This window comes from Pleurodeles waltl, chromosome 8, assembly GCF_031143425.1.
Source record: "Pleurodeles waltl isolate 20211129_DDA chromosome 8, aPleWal1.hap1.20221129, whole genome shotgun sequence".
Lineage (NCBI taxonomy): Eukaryota > Metazoa > Chordata > Amphibia > Caudata > Salamandridae > Pleurodeles > Pleurodeles waltl.
The window spans coordinates 1,386,829,595-1,386,856,620 of NC_090447.1; the positions used below are offsets into that span (position 1 = coordinate 1,386,829,595).

The window sequence follows — 27,026 nt, forward strand, 5'->3', positions numbered from 1 at the left end:
TGCCATCTAGTAGTATCACAATGTGTGTCCCGACCCCTGTGGCACATACAGAACCCTTGCTGCGATAAAACCAAAATCTCAGTCAAACTCTCTGCTGCTCCTCCCAGTATGATTAGTTCAACAGTAAGATCTTGTCTACGGTTTGAATGGAAAGTGTACAAGTGGTTGAAACTGGACACATGAAGACAACCTTGAAATTCAGAAACAAGCGATAAGGCACAATTGACAACGCTCAAGGGTGCGGAATAAGGGGAGAAGAAACGTGAGGTTTTTCTGCAACTTTTACCTTTTGCACTTCAGAAGTCAAGAACTGGACAATCTTAAGAGTAAAAATAAAAAAACAATAATGATGTGGATGTCAACAGAGCAAGATATTACAAAGAGTCAAATAGGCCAAGCAGAGTTAAAGACAGAGAACTAGATATCCATGATTTGTTACAGCACAGGGCAGATATAGTGTCATAATACCAATTAATGAGAAATACACCTCTGAACGAAATGAAAATCAAATAATTTAATTGAAGCATAACATTTAAATAACCAGAGGGTGAAAATCCATCAGCATTGTTCTGTCCAGAATGTTAGCCTGCCCTTTGCCTCCCACAGGATCATCAATCGTCGAACGTGGGTTAAAACATCTCCGAACAAAACTGAAGATTATTAATTTAAAAACACAAAAAGCTGAAGGAGAAAAGTTTGGAGTGCTCTGAGATTCAAACACTTTATACTGAATCACATTAGTACACATAGATGCAATGCGCCGTCAATCTTACGTTAAACCCGGCATATACAAAGGCATCAATGACTTTAGGCATGCAGCAACGTAAAAGAACATTTCTACTGAAATCATGTTGCAACTGTCAACTAAGGTAATGCCTCCTTCAAACAATTGGGTCCCATTCAGAAAAGTGTAGGAAGAAAGTTACATTTTCACATAAAGAGTTATTCCTCTGAATATAATACAATGTTGACTGTTCAGGAATTCACAGAGAATTTCAGAAATGTTCTTGAAGAAACCGAGTAGCGCTTCATACAGTAATGTAACAGAAATGTGATGCAGAAACAGTATTGGTTTTTTAAAAACATTTTTCGAAATGAGGAAAATATTTTCCTTTGGAGAAAGTCGTTCTCCTAGCCCGAACTGCATTCCTCCTTCCATTGACAGGAGAAAATTTGCAGGGGTTTCCAGAGTGGAAATTGACATTCAAACTCTTGGTTGAAAGACATTCTTCATCCTACAGGAGGTTCCTATTGAGTGAGAATTCATCAAGAGGATGCATCCAGGAATGCCGGCAAATATTCTGCGCCACTAAATTTGGAAATGTCCACATTTCATCTAGTTGATCGAATTTCAATGTGTGCAATTTGCATTTGTGAGAGGAAAGTGTCCTGTAAATTTTGTTTTTGTGCATTTAGGTTGAACTTAGATGCATAAACATATTTAAGATAAGGACCTTTATAGAGATCATGTAAATGCTATTTGTAGAATTATTTTAAGTCCCTACTGGCTTTTACAGATTGACCTAGGTGACGTTTCCAAGGTGCAGCTGTGGTGGTATGATGCTTTTCATTTGTTTTGGGTGTGTTTTTTGGATTTAGAATCCGCACATGAAAATAAGCTGCATGTAACGAGTTGTCCCCAACAGTGTTTTCTTGGGGTCTTGAAGGATTTAATTGGTGTTAGAACTTGATTGTAATCTATGATGGTTGACTTTGGAAAACAGAGAAGGTGTAGAAGATATTTCTGAAATTTTACTTTTTCAAAACAGGTTTAACTTATTATAAGTCAATATACTGCTAATGTCGATCAAGAGCAGGGCTCTTTCAACATGATAATACATTCGTACTTTTTACACTGTTGTGTAGCTTTTGGGTAGTTTTATTGCACAAGAGGTATTTTGAGGGCGTAGGGAAGAGATTTGCGATAATTTTAACCAGTCGGAAGTGACGTGTTTTAGGATTGGTAAACTATTAATTACGTTGATCATTGTTCTATACACCAGTGGATCAGGAAGGCTCTTCCTGATCCAGGAAGGCTCTCAAATATGAATTTGGGAGAAACAGCAGCTCAGAATGAACAAACATTTTGGTAATAGCTCTAGAATATTACAAGTGCAGAAACTGGACATCTAAGAGTATGTTTACACACAATCTCAGTGGTGGCAAATTCAAAATATGAACAAATGTAGGCATTGTGCCATTCACTTCCTTTGATGGAATGAATTAAGTACACAAATAAGGAACAATTACATTTCTGGTTGAGCATGCATATGTATTCAAAAACGGACGTGCCCAGATGTGCTTAGCAACTGTCCACAATTATCTGTGCATGCTTAAAGCAGTGGTAAGCTACAGCACAAATTATATGCAGGTCACCGAACTACACACATTTGTTATTATAAAACATTATAATATTTTACAAACACGTATCCACATTTCATTAGATACTTTAATGAAAAGAAAAGAAAACAAATAATAAATATTAAAATTCTTGAGCAAGGTTAGTTTGGTTGCTTGCAGAAAGACATCTGACTCGTCAGTTCATTACACCGAATAAAACGGACAATATAAAATAACAGTATTCAGAACTTTCAGGCTGTTTTTAAGTCCTAAACAAGTAGCTACTATTCAGCACAAACATATGTTTATTCATTCAACCCTACATTCATCATCCGAAAGTTGGTCGGATCATATTTCCTCAGTAATAGAAACCATTTCTCCCAAAGTATTTTTCCTCATTTTAAAACTGGGTTATCAATTATTTCATATCACCAGTGCTTACTTTGTGCTGGTGGTTGCAGGTTGTGCTAATCAACACTCTTTTTTAGGAGTTTTATTTTTCATCAAAACGTTTTGATGCAGAAAAGAAGAAGAAAGATAGGAAAACAGTGACAACAGAGAATGTAAGGATGATAAAGAACCTGCAAGAATGAGATAGAGACAGGAAGTGTAGAGTGGTTGAAGAAAGAGGCACGAGGTGGAATCAAGACTTGGGAGTCTTAACCTAGTATTAGGCAACCGTAGCATACAGCTACAGGCTCCTAAGAAAAATCTTTAGCTCATGCACTTATTTACTGAGCACCGTATATCACAGTAGAACTGCTTCAAGGCACTCAGAGGCTTCCAATAAAGTCAATGTCAAAGGACTGTAGGTGCTGCAGACAGCAAAATCGGAGGTACGAGTTAAGCCCTAATGATGGGCCAACTGGTCACAAGGGGAATAGGATGAAGAATGCAAGTTTCAAAATGGAAAAGTGATTAATCAAACGTATCAATAAAACGTTGTTCTATCTTTGCCCAGCTGGGACACTTTCAAGAGAAGTGTATTAAACTGAGTCAAGTTCACAGCTTGAAGTTCAGATCTGCTTACATACATTTTGTTCAGCTTTGCTGGAGAGAGATGAGCATATCTTGAGACTGCCATTACATAGTCCTTTTATGTCTCATTCTCAAGCAGCTATCACATGGTACAGAGAATTTCAAGCTCCATCACTCCATTATTCTAGTCACCTGAGATGATGCATCATTACTTGTTCCTGCACCGGAATGATGGTCCATCGTTTAAAATATCTAGAGTGCAAGGACACTTTCGATCTGGACCACCTCTTTAATTATTTTTAACACCTGGCAAGTCAGCGACTAAAGAAGGCTCATCATATAATGTTTTACACAAATGTGTGTTTTCGTATGCCTTCCACAACTTAATCTGGAAGATCACACTAACCCTCATGTAAGCATCACTTTGAGATTTCTTATTCTGCTACTGGCCACAAACTCGAGTTAACCAACTAGCGTAGAACAATCAAAGTGTATGTTGCAATCATGAGTATCTGTATTACCTCAGCTGTAGGTCATATGTCGAATGCAATTGTTAAATAGGCTTTCTCAGTGCAAATGTTTCAAGTAAATAGAAGATTTCCCTGTTGATGAAGATGACACCTTTCAGATTTTGTGAAGTGCTCAGGTTTTCAGGGAATGACTGAACCTAGCCTACGCCCATTTTCCAGTGACATAGGGCCAGACTGGTGAGTCAGTCTGTAAGAGGATTAATCCTAGAAAACTAGAACAAAAGGGATAAACAGTGGATGCCAGAGCCCTGAAAGATCAAAAGATCCAGGCCCAGATTTACTATTGTTTGATGCAAGGCAACACTGCACCAAAGTTGCTGCGCATGCTTGCGTCAAAGGGAGAGAGGAAAAAGTGCACCATATCTCAGAAGAAATCTAAGCGCTGGTGCGCTTTTGGCAGCCATGAGCCTAATGCACACCCTGGCACCATGTTCAAGGAGTTTAAAGGCCTATGAGAGAACTCAAAGACCAACTGGGTGTCATCAAACCCACCACCTCCTCCTGTCCACCAGCCTCAGTAGGTTATCAAATATTGAAACAATTCAGTTGTTCCATCTATGCGAAAACCTACCTGAAAATGATCAAATTGTTTTGTACCACATACCTTTGAAGTTGACAGAAGACCAATGTTTTCAACAGTTTCAACCACTAAGGTGTAAGCGATATTGTTCTAAAATTGTTTCACGAGTTTAAACATTGCCATCTTCCGATTAGCAGGAAAAATACCAGATGCTAAACATTTGTTGTAAATGGTCATTAGTGCATTCGTTAGAAAACAACTAATGGACTGCAACCACGTCGCTGGGGAGGTCTAGAGGGGAATCCAGGGGACGATTATTAATGACTGTTTTCAGAAATAGGTTTCAATGTGTATCTTGCAGGTCACTGAGCCAATGATTAGGCTAAGATTCACAAAAATCTGGTTTGGGAATTATTTCATATGATTGCCTTTAACATATGCATTTCGCTAATCAGCAGTTTTGAAGATATCAAGAGGCTCTTTTCCACACATAGGAGTGGATCTTCAGCATGTGAGGCCTCTTGAAATGGGATCCCATACACCTAATACGGCGCCTGACTGTCACACACTAGTTGTTGAGCATCTTACCCAGCAATTCAAACAGAAAACGCCCATATTTAAACCTCAATGTTTTGGTGGCTGGATTTGTGGATGTTTTTTTGCAGTGGAGGGGCCACCAACACCACAGGTATTCTTTGACTTGCTTTTTGACGCTACGTTTTTTTGCACAATGCAACTTTGATATTTAAAAGTATGGCACGAGATGGCGTTGTGATCCCAGGGTCCTTGTGGCCCGAGTACCATATTGTTCAAATGAACATGCAGTGGACACGTTTGCAGTTTATTGTCCACGACTGTCTTTCTGAAACTTTGTAATACCCTCCCTCTGTCTGAGCAGTGTGTGAATGGGTGCTCCAATTGCTTTTATTGCTGAATTTATTACCCCTCTTTTTAAAATTGAGACGAATAGGTGAGTGTTTCTACGAATGAGTGCTTAGACGTTACTACTGAGCTCCCAGTTCTTGTGAGGTTGGTGCTACTGTGTGAGTTTTTTCATGAATTACAAGTTCTATTACATGGATTTTTATGGGTTTTCTGATATTCTTTTGCCATAAGCTGTTCAATATTGGTGGAGGAATACTTATATTGACATTTCTTCCATGTATCATGAAATTCAACATTGTAAACGTGGTGGCATTTGTGTTCTTTCTTTAGGTCTACACTGAGTGAACTAGTCAGTTATCCGCTGGAAAGCATTCACCTGGCAAATTTTGGACAATTATTAGAGCACAGTTATGTTTGTGTTCCATTGTAATCCATACAGTTGATATACATCACTTTTGCTTTTCAACTATAACCTTTGTTTATAATTACTTTGGATGGTCCTTTCCCACAGAAAACTGTGAGCATGTGAATCTATAAAATGATAAAGGGGGAAACTCTTATTGATCTGCCAGCATCTACTCACATGCCTCTGCAGCTTGTGAGTACAACCTGCTGCGGATTATTGATTGAACAAGCGGGGTACACTCTCAGAATAATTCATTTGCAGGACTGTATTGCTCGTTGATCAATGGACTGCTCAGACAACTTCACCCCGTAAAGAAGGTTAAGTAGATTAAATTAATGTGTTTTAAAGACTTCCTAATATCAATGAAAGCAATTTTCTTATCTGTGGCATTTAACGCCACAAGTTTAACATTTCAAAAAATTGTCACCAACAGGTTTTACTACTATCTAATTTGATGGTGCTCAACTGACTGACTTGTGAAGAATGAAAATCGAATTTCTCACAGTGCAGTTCAAACGTGATCTGCAAGTCACAGAGATGTCTGCAGTGACCATTTACTGCGACGTCTTTCAGACATGAAGTCTGGCAGTTTAGGCTGTACTGTTCCTATTGGAACAGGACAAAGGGCGATCAGCATTTGACATGGTTCAACTTTAAGTGACACAATGGGCAAAACCCAATGGGCTTAATGTGGCTCCAGGCGACTGCCTCCGACTGAAATTTTTGCAAGTATTCCACTCATCTTTGTGTTTTTCTTAGACATTTTGGACAACTTATCTTCTCATTTAAGGTCAGCTTCCTTTTTACTTTCCAGCTTTAGTTTCATCCACTTATGTATTTACATTTCTCTTCGAGAGATTTGAGTAGTTTCAGGGCCTCATTTGTCATTGCCCCCTTTTCGTTTTTATTTTACAATGTTATTATTGTTAGTGGTTCTCTTTTACAATACAATTATCTCCTAAAGACAGACAACAATGTATGTTTTACAGGACAAAGATATTCAAATTACACAATATACTTACACAGGACAGTATATGGAATGTGTAAGATCAGTTTTCAAATTGTGTTACAGAGTTGATGCAACTCTCAGCAACTTCAAAAAGATAGTAATGAACATCTGTACGCCTTGCAATCTCGTATGCTGTTTCACCCAGATTATTTTTCAGATTAGGTTTTATGTACCGATTCATCAGTAGAAGCTCAAGGGTGTCTTTACTGTCTCTGTTTCCAGCAGCAAGGTGCAATGGTGTCAGCAAACCTTTTGTCTGAGTGTTGACATCTGCCCCATGCTGGAGAAGGAAAGAAGCCACCTTGGTGTTGTTCCATTTGCAAGCACTATGAAGAGGGGTCCACCCATCCACAGTCACGGCGTGAACATCTGCACCATGTGCAATCAACTCACGAGCAACCTCTAGATGTCCGTTGTAAGCAGCTCGATGCAGCGGGGTGTACCAGTCTTCATCCTTGACGTTAACCAGCACCAAACTTTGAGACAAAAGTTTTTTCACCGTGGCAACCTGTTAAAAATAGTATTCACATTAGCAACCTTTGTTACTGCTGCAAACTTAAAATGACCTACTTAACGTAAGACAATGAAGCTGACATTTTGTAGCACACATAATCTCACCACCGCATTCCATTTTGGTTACAATTGATCACAACCAGTAGATCTTGAAATAACAGACCTGCATAATGATTAGAGACGATTAGAGACATCCATAGTCAGGAAGAATACTTCTTTCTAGATCACCCGTGTCTCGCACTTGCCCAAGGGATTATGACATGACACCTGACTTTCCTGGGGCTATATAGGTAGAGTAGGACTAGTAATAAACCTCTTCAGTAACGATGCGAGTAAGAAACACCCGTTGTGCTTCTACACATGGCAGTCATCTGCTGAAGCTCGGAGTGTGAAATGAAACACTTCCATCGGACAACGTCAGAGATTTGGTAGTCAGGTTGTTTCCACCCCCCTCCTTCCATATTCTGTAGGCTTCATCAGCAGGGCGAAAGGAAGGCTTTCTGAGTTTGGCTCGAACACGAACTGGACGCCTTCTGTTTGTGAGCAACTGTTTTATCTGGTTATCATAATTCCTCCACCATGGCAGTGCGTTATGCCCTTTCTCTTTCAACAAAAGAACTTTTCCTCGTGGTACGTGGCTATGGAAGGAAACCCTTCTATTTTATTTTTCTCATTTAAGACAGACAGATGAAAATAGCTTTGGCAGCAAAGTGCTGTGTCGTCATGGTGACGGCTGTTCAAATCATGGAATGAACTTAACAAGGTCGTTCCATTATTTAAATATAGCATTCCCTGTGTCAGGCAGGCGAATGGGGACCTCGATCACTTGCCACTATCCATAGCTAAACTTGCTGTGTGACACTGACACATTGTACTAATCTGTGGCAAAGACACCTTTTTCCACTTGTGCGCCTGGCAATCGTGCTACTCACCTCACAAGTGCAGCGCTCATTCCCTGGAAGAAAAGCCTGGTGGTGTACTTGAACACTGGCACAACCTGGTGAAAGGTAGAGAGTCTTTGGAGGGCGCACAAGGGGAAAAAGTGCTTTGCCACAGATTAGGACAATGTGCCATTGTGTCACTCAGCAAGTTTAGCTATGGAAACCGGCACATATGTAATGTCGGGGAGTGTGTGCTAGGTGTGCACGATGCGCGAGCCTAGGCCCAGTGACCACATGGACACAGGAGTCTGGTGTACGTGTGTCTTGGCGGTGGGTCTAATTCCTGCTCGTCCCGGACTCACCTTTAGTAACTGTACACAAGTGACACGGGCTCACGCCACTGTGTTCGGGAGCAAAGGGGGCCGCAGGCAGTTCTCCCAGCAACCACTTTGCTCCACCTGCACGCCAATCCCGTCACTGGCACAACATTACATCCCGCCCCTATTTCAAACTGAACACAAAAGTAACATACGACAGACCTGGTTCAAAGATTAGCACATTCTTTTTCTCTGGCCTCAGATCTCGACCATATGATCTCCCAGCCGAGAGGAAGGAAGAGGATTGTCCCTCAAACAGTACTTCGTGCGCTCAGCACGTCCCTTTGGGGTGGGTGGAAGCTCAGCCTGCCCGGTTTCCTCGGGTCCACTGCTGGGGCAATCCCCGGGGTCCTTGGACCTCGTCGGCTCGGGGGATTCAGTTGATGTGGCCTCTGTTGTGGGAACGTTTTTCTAGCTGTCATGATCGAGATCTGGCACATCGTTCGTGTTGGGGCAATGACTTGGCACATGAAATCTTTTGAAGTATGATATGTTCCTCGACATTTCTGCTGCGCCTTGCTGGGCTGTCACTTTGGTACCACGAATTGAGTAATGGTCCAAAGCAATCATTCAAGGTGCAACCAGAATTTGCTGCCAGGGCACTGGTCCTTGAGGAGTACCTGATCGCCTACTTGAAGGTGAGACTGTTTGGCGCGATGGGACGAAATGGTTCGGGCACTGGTTTGCTGACATTTAGTGGCTCGCTGCTAGGATTTTCTCTAGCTTGAGTAGCACGTCATGGGGGCCTTGGGACGCAATGATGTCTACTTCCGGGTACTTTGAATAGTCATTGATGATCACCATCACATATCACCCATCAGGGAGACTACCGAAGTCTAGGCTAGCACACATCCACGGTCACTACGGTCCGTGATCACCGGTACAGCACCAGTTGCTTGGCACCACGGCACGATCTCACAGGGGATTCCACTTGCTCATCCAGGAGTGGGAACCACACTTTGGTGTGTAATTGGTTCTTTGTCTTCACCATCCCTTGATGGCTGGCATGTGATAGCTGTACTGTTTGAGCAGTAAGAATGGATGGTATCACCAGGCGATGTCCAAGGAGTAGGCACTCTTTGAGGTCAGCAACCAACACATCTGTATATGATGAAGGCTTTCAATAATACGTCTCGCTTCAGGTGTTTTTGGAGGCCACTTGGCTTTGAATTGGTGCCAAGGGTTGTTGTATACAGCTTATAAGGTCTGCAGTAGGCAGTCATCCCTTTCAGTGGCTTGTCTGACCTGCTCTAGTGTAAGAAAGGTGATTAGCATTGTTAGACATTTGCCCTTTTTGAAAAGTTGCCCCTGATTTTTTGCCTTATGCTGGACCCTACATGTTTGCTGACTGTAGAACTCTGTGTATTCTAACCCACAAACCAGGGGCAAGGTTCCTGTGCTCCCCCAAAATGATGAAATTGGCATCCCCATAATTACATATTTATCTTCCCATATTTCACGTCCCTAACAAATGGCACGATTTGTACCCAGAACTGTCCCAAGCACCCCTTGCACAAATTCAACCTTTTAAAATATCCCCTTTTGCAGGCCTAAACCTTTCTTTTAAATATGAATAAGTAGTCTCTAAGGAGGGCCTTATTGCCCATAAGTCACGGTGCGTGGTATTTAAAAGCAGGACCCGTAAAGTTTAATGTTACACATGTCCCTACAGTGAAAAGGTGCCAAAATCTATTTCAACTGCAGCAAGGCTGGCTTATCATTGGGAAAACACCAGGATGCAATAATAAATAAATACTAATAATGTATCTAGGGAATGGGAATAGGTAGAACAATAACTGAACTATGTTTAATACTTATAAAACTTCACAACTGAATTAGATTTTTAATATCCAAAAAATAATTTGGAAAAGGTACTTTTAGAAAGTTGCCTTTTCCCTGCCAAGATCCTTTGAGCACTCATTTGCATTTGTTCTTCCAACGCTGCCAGACAGTAATCAGCATGAGCCAATAAAAGGCTGACGTTAACGGGTAGTGATGACCCCCCTGCAAACCTGATAGAATATGCAAGGAGGCACTGAAAGTATCCTTTTTGACATGGAAGTGTCAAATCCTGAAGGAATGCCCATTCCTGCTTGACAAATCTGCAGGGGTTTTTCATACAATACTTAAGGTGCCCTGCAAAGAAGCCTCCTCTATCACAGACGAATGATAGCAACACTTTGGCAGTGCACTTCTTTTGTACCCCCATTTCCTTCCCCCCAGCCAGGGAGGCCCCGATCCTAGTAGATTTACATATAACACTTGGGGTGCACTTCAAAGGAGGGTAACAGGATGTCAAAACAGTTCTTGTGTATCCACTGTCTGGTTGCCAAAAACTCAGCTTTTGCTCTACCAGACTTCTGTCTCTGGGGTTGTTGTGGGGACAGGACATGCCTCAAACTGGATTTCAGTGTTGGATGTGGGAAGATACCATGGTACCCTCTCCCCATTCCTCAGAGCCCAAATGTAACGTGGGCAAAGACCTTTGCCATCTTGAAAATGCCCAAAGTGGGAAGTGTTAGCCCCAGGGGCCTTTACATTATTGTTTAGGGCTTCCCTAGGAGTTATTCTAACCCACTAGCTTGTGCCAAGCATAAATGTGGCATCTCAAGCCACCCGCTTCAGAACACTCCTGGATATGTGAAAGATCAGAAGTGGACTGCACCTTGTATGTGGACATCTGAAAAGAGCCTTAAAGGATCGCTCTCCCTCTTGTACCCAGGACAAAGAAGTGGACTCCAAGGGTCATAAGACTGACCTCCTGTTTAAACTATAGGAACACAACAAAAGTGCAAGCTGCCTTCTCTTGCCACTGCCCAGCTGGCAACTTGACCTGTAGTAGATCCTCCTATGGGACTCTAAGACCCTGTGAGTCTAAGTGCCTCCCCTTGTGGTCCTGGGTGCTTTAGAATTGTACTCCTGTGGTGGACTGAGACAGACGACTAAAATCAGAAGGTAAAATACTTGACGAGGACAAACCTGCTGACAGTATCCGACCCACACCCCATCATGGTCAGCGTCTAATTGCGGCTAGATCCTGTTCTACCATGACCATTGACGATCATTGACACTTTGTGTTTCTGGGCATTATTTCTACCAAAAACCCTTTAAAGTTCATATATGCCAGCCCTGCCCTGGGGATTACGACCTCCCTTCTCTGCCAGCGGTTTCATGGCGGTACTAACGCCATGAAAAGGCTTGCGGTGAACGGGTACAGGGTGGCCCAGGGTAGCCCTTGCACTGCCTATGCACTTGACATGGGCAGTGCAGGGGCCTCCCTGGCCAGCACCCTGCAGGTGTCAACATTTGCGCTGGCTCGAGTACGAGCAGGAGCCAATGCTGTAGCCTGTTTTCTGCTAGGCCTGCGGGCAGAACGGCGACCTAGCAGGAAACCCATAGTAGCTCTGGCGGGGGAGGTCGCAGTGTAGGCGGCAGCCACTCTGTTGGGAGTTTGGCAGGCAGAGTTTTCCGTCTGCCAAACTCGTAATCGACCCCAAAGTGTTTGAGGAGAAGTATGGAAAAGTAAAGAGATTAAGGATAAAAAATAGATGGGTAGATATTTGTGAGAAGAAAGTAAAATTTTGTTAGATTCAGAAGCAAGGATAAAAATATTTACTTACGAATTGCTCAAAGAAAAGTGCATGAAGGGATAAAACTTGATTTGATCAGATTTTTGGAGCGATTCATGGATTAATAGCAGGAACATTTATGGAAAGGTGTATGTCGTGTGTGAGGTATTCTCTTGCAAGTTTGGTAAATTGTGTGGAATTGGGTACCCATCAAGGTCAAGAAGGGATCAACATCTTTCAACACTAACTGAACACAAACTTAAAAAATGTGTCATATAGTATTATGATGAATTTAAATTAAGTTGATTTGTGAGATAGGAATGATAGAGCCAGTTGAGGTGACCCCGTGGTTGTCACCAGTAGTACTTTTGAGGAAGAAGTCAGCTTAAATCAGGCTGTATAACATCTTAAGGAGCCTGAACAGAGAAATTTGATTAAGAGTTTTCTTTGCCCAGGATAGTGGACTATAACCACTAAGTCGACCTAACTAGACCCAAGGGCCGCCTATCCACAGGTAGTCTTAGATGAGGAGTCGAGGAATGTAAAGGCGTTTGTTACGCCAGGCAGAAGTTTTACATTTTGCCGTATGCCTTTTGGATTTACATCAACAGCTTCAGTACTTGGGCGAATAATGGCCAATTTGTTCAAAGGAGTGAATATTTCAGAATATCTTGATTTGTGGAAGCACCATAGAGGAACAGGATGTGGCTTTGCAAGAAAATATTTAATATTTTAGGAGAAGTAGGAATGTTTACTTCAGTATGTTTTGCTTATTTTATATACCGAATAGGAAATAAAAGGTGATGAGTGGTGTGGCTACATGATGTCCTTTGGTGACATCAAGTAATGCTGTGTGTCATTATATATTTTTGAGTAGTAACATTCTGTTATCAGACAGCTGATTTAGCTTGATACAGCTGTCACTAGGCGGTGTCCTGAGCGGTTTTACAATACACAACAAGTTTATCACCTATGATGGAGCATTCATCCTTTACCCGCATAGAACATCACTTTATAAAGCAGTCATATGCGGTTTTAGACTCACTTACAGTTCTGTCATTTAAAAAAAAAAGTTTGTTTAAAAGACAAAAACTGCTAATCAAATGTTGCCAGTGCATATGCATGGTTTTATGCTTAATTTGGAGAGTGTTTCTGCATTTCAAAAAGCAATGTAGAATCCCATGCACTAGTGGGACTATTCAGTGATTTAGATCCCTTGACTGAGAAACATCAGTTGCATCATAAAATGTCAGTCCTTCAACCACTAACTTAGTTAGGTTTCATTGTACACACTTCCCTATCAGTAAGATGAAAGGGGGGATATTTTTAACCTCTCAATTATTTTTATAAGGGTAAATAAGAAGACCCATTTCAAAAAGATGGATCAGATTCTAATTCTTAACAAGTAATGGTCTTATAACCGCCGGGTGAAGAAGCACTTTTTCTTGCCAGAATTTTGCATGGAATTCCAGGTTCTATGGATCTAAAATGCAAACGTTTACAACCTGTTTTGAGGAGCAGTAAATAGATGCATTGGATTCTGTGCAGAGTAAAGGCCTTTAGGTGGGGATGCTGGGGAAGGGAATGGAAATGTGTCACCTGGCAGTAGGGGTAGGAAGCATGTCTGGGCTGCAGCCCGTTCCCAAAGTCATTTTACCAGGCAAGATATCCGATGACAAAATTGTGTGCAGGAACATCAGCCGATATAAAATTATGCAGGCCAAAATTCCCCCAGGGAATTCCTCTCTGCAATAGTCATTTTTGTGGCCTAGAAGATAAAAGAAAAATAATAAGCAAATTTGCTTTGTATGTTTATTGCTTTGCGTCACATTGTAAAAATATATTAAAGGACCCCAAAATACATCTGCTGCTGTTGAAAATATGCAAGTTATCCTTCTGACTTTTCCACTTTGCACCATCAATATGATATTTATGTAAGTATAACTCTGAGGCTGATTTTGCAAAAAAAATAGTTTCTTTCCCCTCTTATTTTGCTTTATTTTCTCTTCGCATACTGTTAAGATTCAGAGTAGTCGAATGGGTAGGAAAGTATATATAATATCAAAAATCTATTCTTAAATATTTATCAATAAAAAGTATGAATTAACAAAACAGTAAAAAAACAGATCTTATATCCTTAGTTCCATCAGCTTGATTAGTTTCCATGAAGTAGTAAACCAACCTGATGAAATCAGGCTGATTTGGAGATATTTCAAAGTGATGAAATACCTTTTCCACAAAAATTGTATTTTTTTGCAGAAAGGTTATATGTCTATTCTTAAAAATTGTTAGCAGGAGGGGGCAGCACAAGGTGAGGGAAGGGAAGGGTAAAAGAAAGAGGGGATAAGGGGAGAGGGAAGAGAAGGTGTAAGGGAACCTTCCCTTTAAAAATAAAAATAAATAAAAAAAAGACACAAAGGTATGGGGGCAACCCCCCACCCCCTTCAAAAGGGACAAAGAGAAAAACAAACATGAAGGAATAAATGTTTCTTCAATAATGTTTTTCTCCAGTTTGGTTTTGACAAACTGGTGAAAACCACTCAAAGACAAATACCTCAGTAACGATTTGACAAAATAAGTTAATAAGAACACTATTCTTCAAGTTATTGTCTAAAACACATAGAACCCTTATATATTCGTTGTTTACTCTTGGTTTTATTCTATACATTTGGTGCTGAAGTAAAATAAGGTTCCACTTTTGGTTTTTATAAATGTTTAGAAACTTAAGTCTACATTTTTTTCCCATCCAGGGGGTTTATGAAAATATTCTTTTTAGTTAGGAAAATGAATGGATCACCGAATTTACCCCAAGAAAAAGGACTGTCATTTCCAATGTGTAGGACAGCTTGTACTGAATCACCGATTACTGTTTGGTGAGGAGGTGGGGGGGGGGGGATCCACAACTATGCTGTTTGTGGAAATACTATCTCTGCGATGATGGTGTCTTGTGGAATAAAAACAGCCACATAAACTGCACAAAAAAGTTGTGAAGCAGAAATCAATGCCCTGCCCTGGATAGCAAAAAGGCAAGAAAGTTTCCAATGACAGAAGAAAGTTAACCTCCAGTTTTGCGGAAGAACACCTGAAGAAATGGAAAAGTAAAATGTGCAGACTGGAAATCTTTATTTGAGGGACTATACGCGAAATCCTGATATGAATCGACAGTGTTCTGCAAAATTCAATAATCAATGTAGGAAAAGGCCTAGAATCTGGGTGTTGAGCTCATCGAAGGCAGTGGTTGATGTGACTGTATCGGAAAAAGTGTCCAGATTTATTCTCTGCTCCATTCAGAATGAACTGAGGTAGTCTGTCATGAATGCTACACACCTTACGAGCAAGACAGGCTTAGTTTAAAAACACAAGACAATGAAATTGTGGTTCTGTCACCAATTCATTTTTGCATTACTATAGATTTCCACCTTTGACCCGTAATCGATCACCTGCTGCATAAATAGCAGGATCCGATTTAGAACTCAGCCGATAGGTTACTCAGTCACAACAGTGACTGATATCCTGTCCGCCGAAATCCAATTCCCATTATGTCCAATGGGATTTAGATTCCGGCAGATGGGAAATCCGTCACCACTGTGTGACACAGTAACCTATCCGCGGAGTTCTAAATTAGGCCCTTAATAAGGACTATGCTTGCCCTGGAGAAAAGAACAAAACAGATGGATTCAACAACCTTTGGGTAATAGAAATTGCAAAATCACATACCTACAAAAATTATCTACTTCGTGGGGTACGACTGCTAACCAACATGCAGGTCTTTATTGCTCTAGAGCGCTGAAAATGGCCAAATTAATGTCTGCGCATATTAGACACTTAAGCAATAAAGCCATTTAGCTTAAAGGGGATGAGCTTGTCAACCAATTACTGTGACTTCATAGTCACACTGCAGTCGTAAAAAGGTGCCAAGTGTGAGGCTTTCTGTGCAAACTGCTACTGTCGTAGACCATAGCAGAAGCGTTGTTCCATACAACAAAAGCAAGCATTTGCTGAGAAGTAGATGCTTTCGAAGATGCAAAAATGTTTACGTAAATACATTTCAGGTAATCCGGATGACTTTTGTGCACACAAAAAACTGTTATACGCAACAATAAAACAACAGCCTTTATGTTTTTCAGGAAAACAACAGTGTGACATTAATGGCCTTCACTATGAAGGGGCAGACAATTTCCGATCTGTGAACAGGCTTACGAGTTGTGATTTTTATTTATAATTTTTTTTAATTGCACCTGTGATGTAAAACACATCTATTACATTTCGGCAAATCACACCTGCTGGAATTTGTAGAGAGAATGATACCTGGTAATTACTTGGATATCTGGATTTTGGCGCTGTAACCACCAAACTCAACATTACGGCCATTTCACTGACAAAATTTGTAATAGGCGATAATTATTGCATACGATAAATTCCAAACACCTGTGTCCGATATTATTAGGACAATGATCATCACATCAAAAACTGGGCCACTGGATTCAAGCTAGCCTGGCTGATGAAGGGTGATACCCTGAAATCGGTCTCAGGATGCTTGAATCCTGTCCAGGGAGGACCCTGGCTTGGCAGTTTGGGGATGGACTGCTCCCATAGGAAGCAGGGTCTAGACTGATTTGCAAATGACTGGGTCTGAACTGGGGCGATGTGGCAAGCAAAAGAACGATGGATTAAACCCAGATCTGTGACTGGGGGTGAGTGTTTGAAAAGTTTCAACACTCCGTCCATCATTTTGTTTTGTGATATTGCTTTGTGCATCCTAAGTGGCAGGGGTATGCCCAGACATGGGTCCCTTGCCTGCTGCGCCACTGGATTCAAGCTAACCTGGCTGATGAAGGATGATACCATGAAACTGGTCCCTGGATGCTTGAATCCTGTCCAAGGAGGACCTGGCTTGGTAGTTCGGGCTGGACTGCTGCCATAGAGAGCAGGGTCAAGAAACTGACTTGCATTTGGCTGGGCCCAAACTGGGGTGACTCAAGGATGGTGGTCAGACCGTCGCCAATGGAGCGGTCCGAGCCCCATATTTCGATCCTGGTGGCTGGGCCGCAGTGGGACCACCAGCTCTGCCAGGATCAGGGATCCTGCAAGCACCTCTGCCCTGGGGATTACAACCCCGTTCTTCGCCCCGCCGGTAGCACTGCCATGAAAAGGCTGGCGGAGAATGGGTGCAGTTGGCAAGGGCAGTGCAGCTGCAGCCCTCCCACAACCCCTCCCCCCCCAGCACTCTCGCAATGTTCACTGTCTGTAAGGCAGTGAACATTGCAAGGGTGCTGGTGCACCCTGCATCTGACAGCATTGCCGCCGGCTCAATTACGAGCTGGAGACAAAGCTGTGGGCTGTTTTACGCTAGGCCAGCGGGCGGAAACTCAGGTTTACCTAGTGGGAAACTCTTAATGGGCCCTGCGGGGAGGTAGCCAGCATGGCGGAAAACTCGCAGTCGGAAGTTCGGCAGCCGCTCTAAACCGTCCGCCGAACTTGGAATGAGGCCCATAGTCTTGTATTTCTAAATGCAGTGTATATTGCAAAGAAACAATACAAAAAGACCTATAATTTCAATTAAAAAAAATAGATGGCCCATACCCGATTTTTTTCTGCTGCCCACAGAATCAATTTTTCATTATCATTGCTCAGCTTTTCCTCTTGCTCTTGGTACCACTCTTCTGGTTTACCCTCTAGGTCTTCCTCTTCGTCATCATCATCAGACTCTCCTGGCCAAAGGCTGTGAGTACCGGTTGGGATCAGGTGCCTGTGCGTCTCTAGCAGCTCAAGCTGGTTAAAGTCCTCCGCAAACTCCCCAAATCTGGACCCCAGTTCTTCCAGCACGGATGACTCAGCTGAATCACCCATGATTACTGATAAGGAAACAGAGTAAAAAAGCGAATGAGTATTTCAAAAGAATAGCATTTTATAGAAGAGCCTCCTCTTGATAGACTGTCTTGCCCAAACCATGCTCTGCTTTAGAGAATAAAACTCATGGGCCATTATCATCAGTGATTAAGTTATGTTACAAGAATTTTGTACATTCACTTCCAATACGAATATTGCAGTGAAGTATAAGGTTCTGTGATATGCATGTATCTAGTGTGCATGGTTATTTGCTTAGTATAGGTTTGTTAGTTATCTAGTATAGCAATGGTTCGTGTTTGGTAATGTGAAGTCAATTCTACAAAGGGCCCTATTACGAGTTAGGAAAAACAAAATTAATACATGTTTTAGTTGTTAGGTTTTTCCACACCTATTTTTTCCAGGCACATGTGGAAAAACCTGACTAGATTTTTTTTCAGCTGGTAAATCCAGCAAGATGAATCACATGACAGTTTGGCTGCAACCTCAGTCAAGCTTTATTACTGTTTTTTTTTCTTTTAAACAACAGGACGCACAAAATATTTTCCCTTCCCTACTCCCCACATCTCCCTCCCTCTTCCCCACCCTAAAAAACACCTGCAGCATAAATATATTACCTGCTCAAAACAGGTAGTAAATATTTGAATTAAACCCCGTGGAGTAGGGAAGTTTGTGTTGTTTTACAGCAGAAAAAAATGACCCAAATAGTAGCTTCCCATTCTATAGAGTTTAAGTAGTAATTGCACAATACCAGGCAGATTTACTGCACACCAGCTGTAACTTTGCTTGTGAATGTACTATGTGCTAAATCAGCACCCCAAAAAAATAGACTGGCTCAATGATATGCACCTTTGTGGCTTCTAAACCCAAATTTCACCTAAGTCACTTGGATTACCCAGGACAATAACCTCACTCTCAAACACATTGCCAGAACACACAGATGGCCCCTCACTAATTAAGAAAGTGCTATTCAGGCTTGTGTAATCTCCCATCTAGATGGTACAAAGGCCACATTCCATCCATAGACTCTCAGATTCCAGACCGGCCCCCATTAAGGGCTTCTATCATGTCACAGCACGTCTCATCCAGGGTCTGAAAGAATATGATCACATCACCTCTACTGAAAATGAGAGACACCTTGACAGATAAAACATCAGTGTCCCAACATTAAGGCCGTTCTTAGTCAAGCAGACCACAAAACCTGAGGGGACCTGCAAGAGAAGGAATTTAACTTACTAGCCACACACCCAGAATATCCAGCAATATGTGCAGATTTGTAAATTTTTTTTTTTTTATAATAGCTCCCACCAGCAAGAATGTGTCACATATGTCCCTAGGGCTGACTAAGCGTGCTGCTGGTTGGTAAGCTCAGCACACAGCTGGGTGTCTTCATGGCCGGGCTGCTCTTATGGATCTCTGAGCAGTCACCCAGAAGGGTATATGATCCTTTGGAAGCATTTTCAGTCAAAATTGACATCACTGGCCAACATGGGAATCAAAAAGGAAGGAGTGGCCATGCTTACTACCCCTCCAAAGATGGTGGACTGTAATTTGTGTGATGTTTGTATCATAGTGGGAACTGACAAAACAGCAAATCTGAGGTGTCTGGTTTGGCTGGAAAAGCGTCCAAGAAAAACAAAGGCACATGGATGGAAAAATAAATTGACAACAATGCTCACGAAAATTAAATCCAACTGTCAGATGCACTGGTAGCTCATTCCATAGCCAAAATGTCAAACCAAATGGGTCTGGGTATGCATACATGTAGTGATAACATTGACACTGAACATGTGCTTCAGATGCAAGGGAAGATGACAGACCTTGCATCTATTCAAGTGCCATTTTCATGGGACACCACAGATGTTTGTTGATTCTTAGCATGGAGCTCTATCATGAGTGCTATAGCACATACTGAACTGGGTCACAGAATACAACAGTTGTTTTTTCCCATTAGGAATTCTCATGTGCTGACAGACATTACCTTTTTTTGCCCAATATGAGAGGCAACATAATTTTGATACAACTAACTCATTATTTTATAGCATTAATGCACTACCTAGATAAAAACAATAAGTAACTGTTGGAAATGGCCCTTTCTACAGGGTTATCCCCAAAATGTTTGCCTTCCTTCTATTTTTCTGACCTCCTTTTTGTGGGCTTTAGGACTCTGGGTTTTTTACTACTGCTAATCAGTACTAAAGTGCATGTTCTCTCTCTCTTCTAAAACTTGGTATGACTGGCTGTAATGATATGTGAGTTTTGAACACTGACTCCACATTGCACTTAGCCTAGCAGTACACCTTCACATTAGTGATCACCAACTTAAATTTGCTTATTGACTTTATTTTAGCATTATAGACTGCCACGTTAGAAGCTGCAAGTAGTTTTCCACATTGGACAATGTGCACGTTTATTTTTCATGTTTTTTTCCCACCAAGGCTTAGGCTGATAAGAATGTACTCAGACGGCAGGGACGGTCTTGTTTTGAATTAGCACCTTGGGATTGTGGCTAAGTTCCGATGTGTTATTTTCAAAGCTGGCCTAAAGCAATCAGCATTTTTTGAATAAATGAACTTCCGTAGGGAGAGGGAGGTTCTAAAATGTTCCTCTCTTGTTTGTTCAAAGTATAAGAGGCCGCAACCAGATGGACCAGGGACAGAGAGTGTTTGCAGATCTCCGGCACATTCAGGACGCTGGAGTGTGCCATCCTTCCCCTGAGGATAATTGATCTCTCTCTCTCCTCGATCGAGTCTGGTGATCTGATGCCGAATAAGAGGGAGATGAAGCAGTTTTGCCCTTGCCTCATGGTGATGCATATTTTGTATTCCTCATTTGCTTTGCATTATAATATAGACACATATATTTGCTGTGTATATTGCAGTGGAGAATCGTTTGTACATTCTTTCATTTCATTGCTGTGACCATTTTTAAACATGTGCTTTCAGCATGCTAATCTCCTTTTAGGAACCTTGCGTAGTGAAATAATAAAAGTCTTCTTTGGACTAAGAAGTGCATTCCAGAGATTTTTGCTAGTGCATGAGTATTTCAGCTCGGTCATTAGTGAAGCAAAACACTGGCTTACACCCGTTTGGCATATTTAATTTACCTGTAAGTCCCTTATAAAGTGGTATAGCGTATACCCAGGGACTGGAAATTAAATGCTGCTAGTGGGCCTGCAGCACAGACAATTTGAAAGGCTACTTCCGTAGGTCGTGCTGTCTTTGGCCTGCCACTGCATTGCCTGCATGCACAGTTTACTGCCACACTTTCTTGCCAATCCTTAACTCCTTTTACTATACATAAGTCACCCCAAAGGTAGGCCACAGGTAGCCCTAGGGGTAGGGTGCTGTGTGTGAAAGATAGGCCATGTACCTTTATGTTTTACATATCTGAGTAGTAACAAACAGCCTATTTTGTTTTTCACTACTGTGAAGGCTTCTCTGCTCATAGGTTTGAATTGGGAATTCCCTTATATTTTTTAAGTGATAATTTCTGATCTGAAAGGAGTAGTGTGGGCATGTTTGGAATGGTAGTGAGAAATCCTGCTTACTGGTGTAGTTGGAGTTTACATTACTATTTTAGAAATGCCACTTTTAGTAAGTGGGCATTTCACTGTGCTTATAACTCTGTATGCCTTGCAGCCTGACTCCAATCCACATCTAGGGCAGACTGACAGCTACAATTTGGGCATACTTTCCAGACAGCCACAACACAGGAGGGGCTGCGTGTGACAGGAGAAGCATCTGCATCCTGATTGTCTTTCTGGGCTGGGAGAGAGGGAAGCAGGGCACACTTACATTTGTATAGGCTGTGTCCTGCCCTCATACAATGCGCTGATGTACCCCGTATTGATGTCTGGAGCCAGGGCTGGATTGAAAAGGGCTGTGTTGCACTTGAAATTGTGCCTTTGAAGTCACCCCTTGAACGAAGACATTTTTAGTATAAGCACAGGGGCTCTGACCCTCTGTTTTTAGAGCATGTTTGGAACTGGGCATGAACTTCTTGCAGGAGGACTGCTGCACTGCACAAAGAACTCATCTGGACTGCTCTTTTGTTGTTGCCCTGCTGCCCGCTACTTGCTGGGTGGCCCAAAGGACTCGCTGGATTGCTTTTCTGCTTGTTGCCCTCCTGCCAGCTGCCCCCCGACTTTGGTTGCACTAGGCCCTGTGGGACTGGGAGAGATCGGCATGAAAACTATTGGTCTTATTGTGCTGGTCTGCCTGCCAATGTGGTCTGGGTGAATATCTCCACCCCCACCCCTTCCTGTCCCATGTGTCCTCCCAGGAGCCCAGCGTGTGCTGCTCAGCATCTGAGATATCAAACTAAAAATGCACTGTAAAGGTCACTTCGTTTAGTGTTTGACCTACATGCCTCCATAACAACCTCAGGATGGGCGGCGGGGTTAGTGCAGCTTAACTCATGTTACACAAGCATTGCATCCATTGAATAATGTTATAATGAATCATTTCCTTCCGATTTTCTGCTAAAATCATTAAGCATTCTGTAACTTATAGCTGTACTTGTCTTATTAGATGTAGGATCTTTAAGTTGCATAAGCTTGTTATTCCACAGCGATGTAACTGTATCTATATTTAATTAACATGTGGAGTGGAGAAACAGCTTCAACCTGCAGGAAGACAAGGCTCCATCAGGGTTGTCAGATTCCTTCAGGGTTGTCAGACACCAATGCTTTCCTATCACAAGTCACTGTTACCTAGTAACACGGTCCAAAAAATGTGAAAGTACTCCAGTGCCTTTGGGCTAGGCTGGGCCATGAAAATATCATAGGTACATATAAATAGTAACCAAACAGTATAACCGAATACTGGCAACTCTAGTACCTGTGCTTTTTCACTTTTTCATTCTCCTGCAATACACCTTAAACACTGTGATTACTGCTATCAGAAGTGACTTACAAAGGCTACTGAGTAATGTAAACTTTCAAAACAACACATAGATGAAGAAAACCATAGCCGTCTTGAGAATTGTTTAAATACGTACTACATCATGCTATTCAAATGAAGGGGATGGAATCTCGCCTGGTTGACAAGAACCACCACTAGGACCACCTGCTGCAACCAGATGCAACCACAGCAGCAGCAATCATAGGAGATACTGACCCCACCACTGTGCTGCTGATACAGAGGGGCAAAGAAACAAGGTGCATTGTCCAGACTCCTAAGCTGCAGTTAACATTTTTCTCCACCAGTTCTCTCCTCTTCCTCTCCAGGTGACCCTTCTTCCACCTTTTGTTGACCCCCCTCTCCCCACACACACACACACACACACACACACACACACACACACACACACACACTTTCACTCACCACATCTTAGGCCATTCCCTCTTTTTGACACTTTTACTCTCACTTGCTCAAATATTTCTCTGTACGTCCTCTGTGCCTCCCAAGTAGCACCCTATTAGCCCTTTTTATCCTATCCCTTCACCTGCCTCTGTCTTGCCTAATGCAGTCTCTCCCATCTCTCACCCACTATCTGTTGGTATCACTGACATCTTTTGATATGCTTCACTATTTGTTGCCCTCTCCCTCTTCTAACCTCTTCTGTTGATCTGTCATTTTGTGTTCTCTCACTCCTTGCTGATGTAGCAACACAAAGAGAGGATGAGATGCTCATTACCATTTCAAAATGATGTCTGCATCACACCCAATGCTACAAGATAACCATAGAATCAGCAATATGCAGGATGCAAATTCACAAATAATAAAACTGTCAACTCCTCACTATGTTCCTCACTTCACTCCTTACTTATCGTGAGGTGTGTGCACTTTCCAAACAGGCACCCTTTGACCACCAAACTGAAAGGGTCCTGGGTTCAGACATGCATTCCAAGCTTGGGGTAGCATAGTCCCTGTAAGAAGAAGCCACACCCACCACAAATCCTGTTGTGGGACAGTCTTGGCAAAAGATGCTCCGGCGAGCCTTTCCTGCACGACTCCCAAACTGCTTATTTTGTTATTTTATTTTCTTCCTTTTATTTTAGGCCTGGTGGTGGTCAGGGGATTCCAGACATCATTTGAAGGTGTGTGTGCTCTGCCTGGGTTAAGATTTTGTTTGCAGGTGTACTTTCCCCTACCTGTGTAGGGATGGGATAATCAAGGGGTGTTATGGTTCACCCTGCCGTCATCATATCCTAGAGTGTGCACTGCTGGTGGAGGGGTTGGGAAGTGTACAATATACGTTGGAGATACATAGTCGAATTGATCTACCCTCACTTTTCTGTCAATGGATCGTGGGAGTGGTGTATGCAGTTGGACTAGTGTCTGGTGCATTTCATTGCTCCAAATGTATTATCCTCCCATCAGAAAGTATGTTCACTCCATCAGATCCTGAGCTTTTGGCGATACCCTACCACTTTCTATGGCCAGGCCATTTTACTGATCGCTTTACTTGGCTAAATCCTTTATTATAACCAACCCTACCCTTCTTGCCCCACAATCACTCTTAAGAGAGCTTGGCACAAACTTTCTTTACTTGCACCTACCCAGATTCTTATCTGCACCCCTCACACCTTCACTATCCCACTTGCAAAGGCTGCTTGTAAGCTAACTCCTGGATCAAGGACTCTATTAACAAGATTATTCCCCTTAAATCTTCCAGTAGCTGTCTTCCCACCACACTTGATATAGCCACGACTTTACGAAATAAATAAAAAAAAAACATAAGAGAAAAAACAAAATCTGAAGTCTGGCAATCAGATTACTCTGGGTAAACACGCACCAGCTACCAAATAATTCTATTGAGCCTACAGCAAAGAGGTTTCTGTTGCTCATGCTCTATACTTTGCTGACAAAATCACTAAGACCACAATTTCCAGTAAGAAAATATTTAATACGGTCAATTCATTTATCCACCCTTTGTGCACTAACCAGCATGCAACCCACCCAATCTTTCTGTGAATCTCTGTCTTCCTTCTTTTATTATCAGGCTTTAAAAATCTGCAGCTCGTCATCACTTCAACATTTCCTTCACTGCCTTCTCGGTCCTCTCCCTGCACTACTGCCTCCACACCCACTTTCCTCAACTTAGCCCCTCTAACCTGTGACTGAGTGGGCCAGCTTCTGTCATTCATTCTGGCTCTCTTTCAGTCCTACCCACCTCCATCTTTCTTCTTCCTGCTCCCACTTTCGCCCAGTACTCTCGAGACTGTAATCTAGCAATAACTAATCACACAGTACTGGAACCTAATGTCTCATTTTTAGAAAGCCTACAGCAGGTATCTTTTGCCTAAATAACTTCTACCCTAACTATTGTCTACCTTTGCCAATCTAAATTCTCAAGAAAAAGAAGGCATCAACACTGTGCTTTTATAGTTTTAGAGTCAATCCAGCTCCTTGGACCCTCTCTACAGTCACAACGGCTCCCAGTACAGAGTAAGCCTTGGGTTTCTATTTTAGATGATCTTCGATTTCTAGTAGATCAAAGTGGATTTGACACCTTAATCCACCTAGACTTGTCTGTACCATTCGAATGGGCCTTAAACATCACTCTATTATCTTCACTGCGCAACCTTAGTACCCAGGGTAAAACACTCAGTTGGACAGTCGACAATCTCAAGGAACTCTTCCATGCAATCCATGTTACCCCCTTATCACAGTATTGACTGGTTCCCAGTAGCTTAACCCACAGACATTCAGTGAAACCCCCTTCTCTTTTAACACTTCTGTACTTTATAAGCTATCCATACAGGTCCGAGGGCCAGGAGAAATTTAATTTGGGGGCAATTTTTTTTTTTTTTAAATCCATTTTGCTTGTGACACTTACAATGAAGCAGACTTGTAGATTTGTCTTCTTGGAGCTTGAATAGCATAAAAAGGAGTTATGGGGAGACTGGCTCCTCGGGCATTGCAGTGCAACTTACAGTGCTAGGGCTTCTCACAGGAACAGGAACACACATCTCACATGAACGATCAAGGTAAGAAAGATGGATCTGGCGTAATTATATTAAGTAATCAAGAAACTGGATCCTGCTTGTTCCTCCAGAGTAAACACAGGGCCACAACCACCTTTAAAGTATTTGTTTTTAAACCCGTTTGTGAGACTTTATGGGATTCTATTTGACATACAGGAATCACCACACTTCAAACGGCCAGTTTTGTGCCCAGATAGATGGACTTCAGCTTAGGAGTGGTTGGAGAAATTTTACTCCTGTGCTTCGTACCCATATGTCTTTTTTGGTTTCTATTTTTAGCCTCTTCGCACAGATGTACAAAAACCTTTTCATTGTGGGTATTAAATACAGGGGCAAGAAGCATTTGGGACTGAAGAACTGCGTGGCATGTTCAGACAATATCCCATTCCCATGGTCTCCCGTATCCAGCTCATGTAAGGCTGCACTGATTTAAAATGAAAAATGTAGTCAGCGCTTACTCTGACTTTAAATTCTTATATTCCATTACAACTTGTATTGATTCCTAGTACTCAACCTTGTTTGATTAGTTGAAGGCTGGAGCATGTATATGTGGCTGGAAGTGGTTGTGGATGCAGCGTGAACTTTGTGGTAAGAGTTGGGTGCACAAGGTGATTCTAGTTTGATATCATAACAGTAAACCCATCTTATTCTATCCCAGTTTACTCACAATCTAAATTTGAAAAATGTTATGGAAAATAATGGAACGTAATGCTTAGTTAAACAGATACACTTCTTAAAACCACTAACTTTTACAATGTACACTCACTGCAAAAGGGTCAGAGACGCAAATCCTTTTCTGCAAGCTGTATTTTACTCCTAGATGTCCAGAAAGCAGACACACTCATGAAACACATCTTGTGACTTCAGCCATAAATGTTTATACTGAATCGATGGAAGGGTATAGAAAATGTTCATGCCATCTGATCTCATTAAATTGAATAGTAGGACAGACAAGATATTTTCACCAACAAATCGCCTCTGCTGTAGAGGAAAGTGAAATATTATGGTGTTTATTCTAACAGCGTGGTGCACAGAGCTGGCATATTCTATGAGAAATGTTAGCATTTCAGTTCTTTATTTTCGCTTAGTGGCCTATGGACAGTTCTAGCATCAGTGAAGAAAACAGACGTGTAATGCTGCATAACTCGGAGGCCCTCCATAAAGGAGAACAGGACTGTATGACATTGAAGGGTACCTAACGAGAACAGAAGTTACTAGCTATCTGATCGCGCTGAAGT

General features: G+C 42.0%; 1 protein-coding gene across 1 annotated transcript in view; it reads right to left on the reverse strand.

Moving 5' to 3' along the window:
* Nucleotides 1-707: 707 nt before the first annotated feature.
* ANKRD49 (ankyrin repeat domain 49) overlaps nucleotides 708-27,026 on the reverse strand; it is a 58,071-nt gene continuing 31,752 nt past the window's right edge. Inside the window, exons 2-3 of the mRNA XM_069202428.1 lie at nucleotides 17,592-17,863; nucleotides 708-7,176 (exon numbers count right to left, since the gene is read on the reverse strand). Of these exons, the coding sequence (XP_069058529.1) occupies nucleotides 6,709-7,176; nucleotides 17,592-17,858 (735 nt within the window). The 5' untranslated portion in view covers nucleotides 17,859-17,863 and the 3' untranslated portion in view covers nucleotides 708-6,708. The remainder of the gene's footprint in view (nucleotides 7,177-17,591; nucleotides 17,864-27,026) is intronic.